The sequence below is a fragment of the Sycon ciliatum genome, chromosome 5 (assembly GCF_964019385.1).
Source record: "Sycon ciliatum chromosome 5, ocSycCili1.1, whole genome shotgun sequence".
NCBI classification, from domain to species: domain Eukaryota; kingdom Metazoa; phylum Porifera; class Calcarea; order Leucosolenida; family Sycettidae; genus Sycon; species Sycon ciliatum.
Window position 1 is genome coordinate 893,855 of NC_088647.1, and position 12,790 is coordinate 906,644.

The window sequence follows — 12,790 nt, forward strand, 5'->3', positions numbered from 1 at the left end:
TCTGTTGGGAAAAGGTGTCAATTGTGCGTGACAGACATGACCGACCTGTCACCTTTCAGCCCATGGAGACTCTGGTAACAATGCAAGGCGAGCGGTGTGCTGGGGATTCAGTGACATCGGAGGGATGCCAGGTATGATATTTAGACATCGTTGCCGGGTCTCTGCGGTGCACTCGCACAGTCCGTGTGTACAGATCTGCCTATTTCTGCAGCCGCCCACTCATTTCGCATTTCACTCCATGGTCCATGGACTCTTCACCACACACCTAGCGTAGCAAACGCTGCTACTGGTATGGATGGATAATGGACACGTCTCTCTCATTCGTAGATCTACGAAATCCTCGACAAACTACTTTACTTCTCAAGCAGTCGCTCCGGAAGACAAGGTACGATTTCAGCACGCCAACGAAACAGAACGACTCATTGCAAAATAATTCATTGTGCCCACTGCACTGGTTGAAGGAGCATAATAATTCTACTCGACGACGTGACGTAGGTCTAAGTGGTCACCTCGCCGGCAAAAGGTCAATGTACGGTTGGACCATAGGACCATACCCTTTCCTTGAGCCCATACTAGACATAGTGGAGTGTGTAAATGACAATGAGAGACGGTAGCATTGTTGGTCACCGGCGAGCGGAGCCCAGCGAAACAGCTCGGACGAACTTGAATGGAGGAACAAGAACTCCGTCCTTGCTGGCTTTGGCACTGTTGTATTTACTGCTGATTTCACAGACGGCACTGGGATGGTCTGACGTTCCTACTGACTGGAGCAGACCCAATGCTTTGTATTCATGGCTGAAGGGCAGCACACCGTATCGTCCTTACCATCTGGGTAAGAATTTGTTCTCCAGTTATGCGTAGGCCTGTTGGTTGGTACCCACGCAACATTCAATTTTGGGAGAGCTGACCATTGCAAGTGAATTAACCTCAGGCTTTATTATTAGGCCATGGTAAAAAATAAAGTTGATTCTCAAGTCATGAACCTGTGGAAATCGGTGCGAGCAAGCGATTTTTTCCCACAATTTTTTATTTCCAAAGATAGGGTCACACATATGTACATGGTCACATGTTCATAATATTCAGGCCATGGAGTAGAAAAATACCGGTATTTTACTACTCCCTGATTCATGCCTTTCGCATTGACTGTTTTCATGCGCGCATGTGTGCATATGCATGCATGGGAATTTAAAAAAATCGTCGGTGCGCCGCCAAAAATCGGTGCGTGTGTGCTTGAGAATCAAAAATAATTTTTACCATGGCCTTATTTCAAAATGTTGAAGGATGCTTCATGCAGCTTCATTGCACTTGAATAGTTTGCATCCATTCCTGATGATGACAAGACCAGTAGGCGATTTGACAAAGTGGTCTAACTACAATTCGAAGCAGCAAAGCAGCACACCACCCAACTTGGGTGGGTCAAAAATATCAAAGATAAGTTAAGGTACAATCATGTACTGAGTGTCTCAGCCAGAGCGACAAATTTTATCGCTGTTGCAGGCATTTAGTTTGCTGACCCCTCGATGTTTCTCCAAGCGCTGCCACTTGTTCCACGAAGTCATTCTCACCCCAGCTAAGGTAAAACAGTGATGAGGCTTGGGTGAATGGCCATAAGCACGAGAAATGTGCAGGCTGCAACACCTGACTGATCTCCGCGAGACGAAATTACCATCGCAGCGACATCAGCGAAGAAATTGCGTCTAGTTCAAAAATTCCAGCTTCCAATAACAGAAAATAGATTTTTACCGTCACCCTATACTGATGACTATCGCCTATATCCCATTCCTTGCCTCTGGTACGGGTGCTGGTGAGTAAATACCCCGTTTTATATCAAAAGTCAAACTGCGACAATTTCGATGACGCGGAGGAAGTACATGACTACAGGACTGTGTACACACGCGACCCTAAAAATAATAATAGCAGTCCAGACATCAATCTCAGAGTCACAAGCAGCCAAATGACAGGATGCAGCGCTTGGTGACGACGTTGTATTCTCCGATCCGCGATCAGTCCTTAACCAGCATCAGCTCCGCCACCGCGTCGCTCATTGACAGACGCTCTGGTGAGAGCTGCTCGTCAGACTCGTTTGCTAGCGAGGTCAAGATCTGGGGACCTAGATCTGAAGGCGCTGGATCGTCTAGATTTGATCGACTGGCTTGATGGACAAAAGCTATTCGATATTGTGTATGCACATGGGGCATGGCATGCAATAACCAAAATAAAATACAATACTTCCTCCGTATACAAAACTTCGTGCCTTTTTTTCAACGGTGTTTTTGAGCAAGAACCTGCTCAACGAACCGCGCCAAAGGATGTCATCGACAACCCACATTCATGTCGAGGTAGGTTTGGTTGACCCAAAACAGATTCTCCACGGAAGCCATGCGTGTGAGGACGTTGCCGACAGGAACTCACGAGTCAAATGAAAAAAAACTAACACTTGTTCGAAACTGACACCGTGACGAAGTGGAGCTCGCGGCTGGAACATGGAGTCATGCAGCGCTCGATCGATCGCTGCCATGAAACTGGCCAGGTTCGTACTTGCGATGCGCGGCCCCATATGCAACGTGAGAACATAAATCGGTTCCGATCGCACGGCAAGTCACGAAGTTTTTCTATACGGAGGAAGTAAAAAATAAACCCGACCGACCGACCCTGGTATGGATGAGTGAAGTGACCCGAAACAACGAATTAATTCTAGGGGGCCTTATTATTATTATTATTTATTTTGGCCTGTGGGAATGCCCTATTCAAATTTTAAAAAAATTGAATAGGGCATTCCCACAGGCCTAGGGTCTACTTACGGGGTACCCTAAGTTTTATACAATAGGCTCTCCCCAAATTGGCTGGCCGAAAAATACGCCGAAAACGAGACATATCAAAAACCTATAAGTTACTAGTTATGACTAACAGTCCACCAAGGTAACGAGATAATGTACAGTCAGATAGTGATATTGAGACATGTATGTGAAAATGCGTTGGTAAAATGGTTTAAATAACCGACGAGGAGACAACAGTCGTAAAATAGCAATGAAAAATATCAATTGTGCACTCATAACCATGTATAAACAATTAAAATGAAACAATTCCAAAACTTTTTCGTGTGACCATCATCAGTGGAACATCGTCACATAGTAAGAATCACTAAAACAATCAGTTATATAGCTAGAGTAATATGAAACGAAGCGTGAGAATGCAGCACAGCTAGCGGTTATGCATAACGCGTGTAGTGTGAACCTTTGCAGTGTATCTGAGAATGGTAGCAGTAGATGAATGTGGCAGCTGCGAGTGCGTGTGAACAAAAACTGGTGAGTGCGTATTATTTAAAAAGTGTGAGTGCTACAACATTTTCTTTTTGCTTGCATAGAACAGGGTCACGTGTGCGAATATATACAGCTTCCAACAAGCAGCTGCAGGTGTTGGAAGCTGTATATATTCGCACACGTGACCCTGTTCTATGCAAGCAAAAAGAAAATGTTGTAGCACTCACACTTTTTAAATAATACGCACTCACCAGTTTTTGTTCACACGCACTCGCAGCTGCCACATTCATCTACTGCTACCATTCTCAGATACACTGCAAAGGTTCACACTACACGCGTTATGCATAACCGCTAGCTGTGCTGCATTCTCACGCTTCGTTTCATATTACTCTAGCTATATAACTGGTTGTTTTAGTGATTCTTACTATGTGACGACGTTCCACTGATGATGGTCACACGAAAACGTTCTGGAATTGTTTCATTTTAATTGTTTATACATGGTTATGAGTGCACAATTGATATTTTTCATTGCTATTTTAAAATGGTTTAGTGTGAAATAATTACAAAAGAAGTGTGAGTACAGTAATATTTTCGTCGATTATTCACATAATTCTAAACGGAGATGCACGTGCGATCAGACAGAATGTCTGAATAGGGTGCTGCGTAAGCAATATGTCTTTAGGTGCATTGCTCATAATTATACCGTTTCTCCAGCAATGTCTGTAGTGTGGTGTTTGCCCACACGCCATCCAGAATAGTCCAGAAAGCCAAAGCCTTTCAGTCGTTGGCTATAGAGAAAACAGTCGTTGGAGATGACATAGCTAGATCTACAGATGCATTGGACAGTACAGTCACAAATTCGGTGTCTGTATCATCATTTCCGTACGTTTCTGTCAAACCATGACTTTCTCCGCCTCTCAATGCTGGTCGCTGAGAATGATTGCAAACAACATACTCGACTTCTTGCTAAATCTTCTAAGAACCTTAATGGCTTAGAAACAAATGTTTCGGTTCAGTATCCATTGACTCCAGCACCATTATCAATCTAGCAAACATCGAGCTCACCACAATCCAGAAGGACCAACTTTCTAGGGGTACCGACTATGGTATACCGCCAACATCTAATAATTAAAGAGCAAATACTCACGGACTTCGAACTCAGCAACACAATCGAAGAAAGCGGTATGTGCTGCTAACCATCGTGCTATAGCGGAGGAACATGCTGATAAACTGGTTGATCAGAAACATTTTCATTATCAAGAGAACACATGAAAGCCAGGTTAGAATTGAGAGCAAACGTAATCATCACGAGACCGGACAAGGGCTGAGCCACTCTTCTCATAAGTCGAACAGAATGCAAGTCTAAAATGGCCCCAATATTGGATGACAGAAGCAAGTTTGAGCAGCTTGGTCCTGTGATGGCTCACGATCGAACTCTTATCCGAGAGAAACAACTAGTTAAACACCTTAAGATGCTGAAGGACACGAAAGAGATATCCGCGTCTGAGTGTCTGCGAGTAAAGCCAATAGGTTCGGTACGACCCAGGATGTATGGGGTACCGAAAATTCACAAACAATGTTGTCCTCTGCGTTCTATACTGTTTACGACTGGTTCTGGCGAATACCGCGTGTACAAGTGGCTGTGTGAGATGATTCAGCCTGGGCTGGATTATCATTGTATACACAACGTCAAGGATAGTTTCGAGTTCGTAGAAATCTTACGGGAGAAGTCAATCCCAGCTTCTGTGCATATGTGTTCTTTTGATGTTGTCAGTCTTTTCACTACTGTACCATTGTCGAAGACAATAAATATCCGTGCTGAAACACTGCAAGTACGTACTTACTTAGGCAGGCCGGTGACGTTGTCAAGTGACGGAGTATCTCCGAGTCTTTCTCATTATCGTCAGTGTCCGGTGGTCCCACATGTACATCTACATGTACCTGCATGAGAAAGAGTTTGTGCATGCAATTATGCGCTACCGGCGGCGATATGTGGACCAGCCGTAGCACGCACGCACATGCGAACACACACACACACACACACACACACACACATCCGAACTGTGCGATTCGCATTCCGTTCTCTAGTTTCATGTCTAGTCGTGCAATTATGCTAGTGTGTACGTGTGTGCTCGCATGTGTGTATTATGTATGCATTTGCATTTGTGTACGTGTGTGCGTATGTGTTTGGGGGAGAGGGGGATGGGGGGGGGGGGAGGAGGAAGCGTACACGAGTGTTGACAGAGAGGGGGAGCGGTGCATTTGTGCATGCTTAGCAATTCTACTATACCTATTTTCTGGTTTGGGGTTTGTGTTTTCACTTTGTTGTCTCCTGGCCATACTACAGGATATCATGGACATCAAATCAATAGCATGACACTAACTCTAAGTATTGATGATGAGAGTGACCGTCGCTCATTCCGCCTTGTTATTCGACAACACAATCTTGCCGTGGATCACGCCTATCCACTTCATGCTGCGCTCGACTGCACCGAGTTTTACACTCGGAGCACAGGGAGATCCATTGGAGAAGAGCCGCTCAGAACAAAGTGGTTTTTCAAGGGCAGTCGATTGCGCTCAATCACTTCTCTCGGGCCCAATTGCTCAGCTACGCTCTCACTAGGGGAGGGAAACAGAATACTTCAAATCTCAGATATGCTAGCTTCCGACTATCAGAACTACACTCATGAGGTTAATGGTGTCTATCGATGTGAGATGCGCAGGAGAACACAACTCATCTACTCGGCTACCATAGAAGTGCACTTTGGTAAGTTATGCTCTCTTTAAGAGCCACTCAGGCTGGTGAATATAATTATTGTATTGTATTGTATGTAGAGTGGCAACCACACTAGGCAAATGGCCTCATGACATTGGTACCACTGTAGAGAAGCGAATGAAGAGGACTTTAACAGAACAGAAGCACAAGAGATTAAAAGAGCTACAAAAGACCAGCATGGCGGAAGGAAATGGCCAAGTGATAACATCAACTACGGTTCGGGCCGCACAGCAAATGTGAGATATCCCCCTGTTACATTCAGGTTATTTTTAGGTGCTTTCAAAAGAACTTGAAGCCTTCTGGGCGCTATGTGGCATTGTCTTGGACCGAGGGGCCTACATTTCAATATTTGTCGAGGATTTCCAGTTTGAATCCATTGCTGTATCTATGCAAAATAAAAAAGACTTTGGAGCATGTCAAACTGGGAGCACAATGGCTAATATAACAACTTCTTTAGATCAAAATCAATCGACTCGGTGTCCGAAGAATGACACATTCTTTACCATTCAACACTGTACTGCTTCATTCACTATAGGAAGTTAATACACGGCATACAATCAAGGCTTACTTTGGTGTTGCACAATAAAGTAAGCAGCTTAAAGGGGCACTCCGGGAATTTCTTCGGTGGTGTGTTCTCTTCATGGGGGCCTCAAATGGCCCCCAAGGAATGGGGAATCGCGAAAACCCCTGGTAGAAGCGCGGCCTGATGAGGGCCAGGAGATTGGAGCGGAGGACTTCACTGGTCCGAGTATGAGGATCCCGAAATTCTCTATACACCGTGAGGCATATGGTCAGAACAGTTTTGTTTAGACAAGCTGACGCGAAGTCGGGGTGATGTGTAACGCGTGTCAAAGGGCTGCCAATGCTAACAGCTGCAGCGCTCTCTCGACAGCAAAGGTAATCCACTGCCGTCTGCATCACCCCACATTTCTGGCAGGAACACCAATCGTTATTTCCTTGTCGACCAGTGAAGTCGTCCGCTCCAACTTCCTGGCCCTCATCAGGCTGCGCTTCTACCAGAGGCACCTCAGGAGGTCCTTCAAGTTCCTTAGAGTATGGTCGCAGTTGTGAAGCTTGGGAATGTTGATCAAACATCGTTCTTCATCACCAGAAAATTCAAAAAACTAAGATCTTCAAATGCAGAGAATTTGAATACTAATCACACGTGACGTCATCAAAACCATCAAAAGAGGAGACGAACTTGGCCCTCCCTGGCTTAATATATCGACTTTTTGGGTCTAGTTTTCGCGATTCCCCATTCCTTGGGGACCATAAAAGGCCCCCGTGAAGAGAACACACCACCGAAAAAATTCCCGGAGTGCCCCTTTAAAGTCCAAGCCGTGGAGCACAAAGTCGTACAAAAATTGATGTGAATTTGTCACAGACTCTGGATTTCGGAGTCCTTGAACATGTAGATTAATTTGCACCGGTCACACAGGCTTTGACGGATGTCTGTGGTTTACATGTCATGTTGTCCATGTGCAGCCTATCCTAAATATCAGTGCTGTTACAATCAGCGCCCGCTAGGGTGTTCCGAACACTATCCTAAGCCGATATCGTTTAGGGCTCTCGGAGCTGGACAAACGTCGATTGAAGTAGACTGGAGGGTTGATAATGATACGTGTGTGTACCACTGCCGAAGCATTGACGTGGACCGGGTTACTGTGAAGATTCAGCCAACTGGACGATACTTGGAACTGACTCTTAACGGGTCGTCTGGAAAGTTTAACGTAACTGGCCTCAACCCAGGTGTATCCTACACGCTCAGGTTTCAAGCCTTTGGACGTAACAGACCTAATATAGCTACCGAAGTTGTGGCTACTACGCAGAGTAAGTGATCACGGGGTGCATTCTGTTTATAAGACAATTCCATTCACAATTATAGATCATACGATAATGTTTTCTGTTGATTGTGCTGAGTGTGTTGTTCGTCTCTCTCTCTCTTTTTCTCTCTCTCTCTCTCTCTCTCTCTCTCTCTCTCTCTCTCTCTCTCTCTCTCTCTCTCTCTCTCTCTCTCTCTCTCTCTCTCTGTCTCTCTCTCTCTCTCTCTCTCTCTCTCTCTCTCACACAAACACACTATCACTCTCACTCTCACTCACTACAATTACCTAAATGGTCAGCACAGATCCAGGTCATAGCAAATACCTCCTGGTCTCAGTCTTTCAATATTGTCTGAGAATTGACCAGATAGTCGGGAAACTTGGGCAAACATAAATTCATAGCTTTGTCCCATTGCAAACTTGTGTTTGAGTCTATCTGTATTGGTGTAAACAGCCTTTCATGTTTGTGTCTAAAGAAAAGCAAGAAAAGAATATATTTTCCAATGTCTACATCAACTTTGTGTATAAAAACTTGGAGTAGTGTTGCTAGTGTGAATGAGGTCGGTCAGCACCTGTGCTGGAGTTAGAACTAAGCCACTAATGTTGAAGACATCTCAGTATGAGTATAAGTCAGATTGTGTTCTTGAGCACGAGTTGAGATCAGATTGTGCTCCATTTGAATGCCATTCTATGCAATTCACTCAATTCACGCAATGCTGTGTATCCCGCCACTGTGTGTGTGTGTGTGTCCTTCAGTTCCTTTCAGCATCAGATGTAGCCTGGAGAATTTTACAGTATTTAACGGCAGCGACGTGACCGTTGAGTGTGTTCTTCCAAGGCTATACATGGCGCGTGCACTCAACGGCGTTCTCCAACAGGACAAGAAGTACGTTCACAAAGAACGCCACAACTCAACGCACTCCCGCCTGGTCTTCAAATGGCCGGCTGTGACCCGGAGCAGCGTGACATGTTTCTCAGTGGCCGGCGAGGAGAACTCTCAAACGTGTATTACCGTGACGGTGCGGTGTCAACCGTTGCCAGATCCTCAACATGGCCATGCAATGGTCAAGGTGGCGACCAGAGGACGGAAAGTGTTCTTCCGCTGTGATGAGGGCTACCACCTTCTGGGATCCAAGATGAGACGATGTGTGTCGACAACGTCAACCTGGGATGGAGTGCAGCCCGTGTGCATAGGTGAGAGTATACACATGTACACATGCATGTGTTCGTGTGCACAAACACACACACACACACACATGATTACACACAAAGACACACACACACACACACATACAAACACACACACACACAACCCTCACACACACACACACACACTCCCACACACACACACTCCCACACACACACACTCACACACACACCCACACACACAGAAACAGACACACACACACACCCACACAATCTACATGTCCCAACTCTGCTTGAAGAGAAGAAAAAGAAATCAGTACAACTAACAGGTACATTGGAAGCATGTTTAGCAATGAGGAAGTTCTGCCCTTTGCAGTACAGGTGGAATCCTGATAATTCGAATATGGCTTAATTCGAACATACCGCTAATTAGAAGTTTTTTCAGGACCGATTTCTGTCAATACGATTCCCACATAAAAAATTCTGATAATTCGAACCTCGAACCGGACATGTCCAGTTAATTAGAAGTTCCACGGATTCCACTTAAATAGAAAATTTGTGGGATTTGTGCTGATAATTCGAAGTTAGCAAAGTGTAATTCGAAGTTCACTGTACACTGTACTAGTCAGTTCAGTTTGCATGAGCAGGCTGTGCCGGTCAGTTCAGTATCCGTGAAATCTGTGTCTAAGGTCCATGGCGCAACTCTGCGTGACCATGGGAGCATTTTGACATACATATTGTGTTATGGGGTCATGTTTGGATAATTAGAATGTCTGGATATTAGAAGTTTTTCCCGGCATTTGGAGGTTCAAATTATCAGGATTTCACCTGTATTGATAACTGTGAAAACAGAGAACTAGCTCTACTGTGTAGAGTAAAATATTTAATTCTCGTGTCAGTCCGTTCCCGAAGAGAACTCACGACGGCCGCTAACACCTCGTAAACCCTAGCGGCATATGCAGCGCCTAATGGTGAGGGGTGAGTGGATAAGGCTCACAACCACTGACCCAAGTGCCGAGAAACCTCACTGGCCGCATTCACGTACTCCTTCTGCCTGGCTACAAGTTCCCAGTTGACTGTGGGTAGCAGCACGGCTGGAAAAACCGCTCCCGGGCAGGACTTGAACCACGCACCTCTCATATCTCAATCATGGTCTTTGACCACCCACTGTGCCTGCCTGGTTGCTCTACTGTGCAGCAATGTAGCAATATGTAAAATATCGGCTTGAGGTGATGAAAAAGGGGGAAAGATCTGGAGAGATCAATTGACCGTCACCACCAGGACTCAAACCAGGGACCTTCCCTATAGACCATCGATACTCTATGTTATTCCCTGTACTGATGAATATGATGCTCAAGGCCGTAGCTGCGCCCTCTTTTAGGGGAGCACGGCTGCATACGTGTAGGTTGGCTGGTGCATATCATTCATGGTCATTATGTGCATGCTGAACCTAGGTTGAAATTTTGAGGGGGGACATGCCCCCCCCCCCCCCGCCCCACGCAGGCAACTTGCCTGATGCTATTGTCCTCTTTGTTGTATGTCTGGCAGCCTTCCAGGCACCGACAGTCTCCTTCAGCACCGAAACTGACGTCATCTATCTAAGCAAGGGAGAGCAGCGCACGGTGACCTGCCGCAGCCGGGGAGTTCCCCCTCCCAGGACCAAGATAGTTCTGCGATACAACGGCCAGAGGCTGACAGGCTTGGAATCGCCGTCTCTGATCGTCAAGGTTTCTGGCAATGATGGGAGACGAAATGTGACCATGATGGTTAGCCAACCGATTCACAAGTCGCATAGCATCACATGCGTAGCCTATACTGGAAATCATCTGGTAATGGACTCGCTGGTGATTATCGGCATATGTAAGCATGATTGATATGGTTAGATGTCAGATATTTGTCGTGTGTGTTTGCGTGTGTGTGTTTGAGCGTCCAAACTCCCATCATAAGTTATCATGTCCCGTCCAGACAGACTGGATGATGACCATTTAGTAAACATTTTGACTAAAGATATGCAGTATTTTTATACAAACGATATAAAAGAGACACGTGGCCGACCACCATTGCGGTGGATAGATACGATTCGGTACGACCTGAAGGCATGGATCTCTCCGTGGAGAGCGCTCTCCAGGCTCCATGAGATAGACTAACTTGGCTTGACACTGTTGACAGATGCTTCAACCCTGGTCCTATCTAATAGGTTCAGGGAAGGTGCGAGCTGTGTGTATTATTATTTTGTGCAGCATTTTGAAAGGATAAGACTGCAGGTTCTGTGAAAGGCGGCGTGCGATGAGAGTTTGACGTTTAGGTACAATATCAGCATGTGCATGTCTCTATGTATCTAACATGATGGCACTGTACAGTTGTTGAGATCTGTAGTACTGCATGATCGGTGTACTGGATTTTAATTTCCTGCTCTTAAACCTGAGGCATGCAATTACAGACATGCACTGCTCTCATTCAATGCATAGTACACATAGGGGGGGGGGGGGTCAACTGTATTGGCCGGATGAGTGCCTGGTTGGCATCGCAAGGCTTGAAATTGAGTCTAGTACTTGTACTTCCCAAGAGACTTACCAAATGAAGAGTTGAGGGGTTATACAAATTCTTCTCAAAACTCTCCCATTCCATTAACCATTAAAAGAAGGAACATTATTTCTATGATGGAGTTGGCTGCTCATACATAATTCCAAACTTGAAACTTGACTGACTCATGACTGGCATCCACTTGCATGTAGGTGCAACCAACTTCTCCACTAATACAGCTTAAGTCGCTCCTTCTAAGTTTGTATTATTTCTGTGTTTGACATTTTGTTTCGTTCCTCAGGATTTCCTTTGTGCGATGCTATGCAGTAAGGGAAGGCTGTCCGTCTGCCCACTCCTCAGCCCTTCACACATGGTAGGTATTCACTCATGTGAACAGCACCTAGATGGTTAACCATTTGAGCACCGTAGAACACATTCCAATCAGTCTCCATCTTGAGTAGTCAATCCTAGTTCAGTATTTCCATATTTTCCATTGTCTATATTCTTTGAAGGGTATAGTTTTGAGGAGACGCATTGTGATAGAATTCAAAGAACACTTATAAATATTTCTATGCCAAGTCACGCAGCACACCCTTCAGAACTGCTGCAGCTAACTGAAAATGATCGGATTTCAATACCCACAACAGTACATACACATGCACACGCACACACACACACACACACACACACACACACACACACACACACACACACACACACACACACACACACACACACACCCGTGTGGACATGCACACGTACACATGTGTGGATGTGGACAAACATGCAGGACCAAATTTTAAAATATTTTTTTCCGTATCTTGTACCGTCCTGCTCAAACTGTCCCCTACTAAATCATTTCACAAACTTCTAGTCCTTGAATTAGAATCCTGGCTACGCTCCCACTCAATTGAATATCACTTTTAAACTAGATTTGCTATGCTCATTTATACCTTATGAGGCTTCTTGCTACCATCTCGCGTTATGTAATGTAGTAAGCTTTGCTCATCGAACATTCTGATAACAGTTATTGCCGTGCACTGAGTCAGTGAGCCATTATGGTAGAGTTGTGTATGCAGAACTTGGCAAGCAAAACGGTTGGGATTCCGAAAGCTGTACTATCAGTATCAGCAGGCTGTTCATGCCATTAGCCAATGTAGATAGGCAAGTCATTAGCCAGTGTAGATAGGCGGGTTCTACTGTCGTGGACGTGGAAATCCGGTCGCACGTCTAGCGACCCCAGGGCGCTGGGCATGCAGCCGTGG

General features: G+C 45.4%; 1 protein-coding gene across 1 annotated transcript; it reads left to right on the plus strand.

The window, feature by feature from the left end:
- Positions 1-291: 291 nt before the first annotated feature.
- Positions 292-12,555, plus strand: LOC135817097 (uncharacterized). The gene is made up of 6 exons (XM_065330214.1): positions 292-832; positions 5,608-6,027; positions 7,522-7,866; positions 8,613-9,050; positions 10,551-10,862; positions 11,827-12,555. Coding segments are annotated over exons 1-6 (1,755 nt in total). The 5' UTR covers positions 292-594; the 3' UTR covers positions 11,829-12,555.
- Positions 12,556-12,790: the final 235 nt, after the last annotated feature.

Bases quoted from the DNA above. Each gene is read 5' to 3' on its own strand.
- LOC135817097 (XM_065330214.1), top strand. From the start codon at position 595: ATGACAATGAGAGACGGTAGCATTGTTGGTCACCGGCGAGCGGAGCCC. The intron at 833-5,607 runs GTAAGAATTTGT...GCCATACTACAG, and splicing joins GTATCGTCCTTACCATCTGG to GATATCATGGACATCAAATC. The intron at 9,051-10,550 runs GTGAGAGTATAC...TATGTCTGGCAG, and splicing joins AGTGCAGCCCGTGTGCATAG to CCTTCCAGGCACCGACAGTC.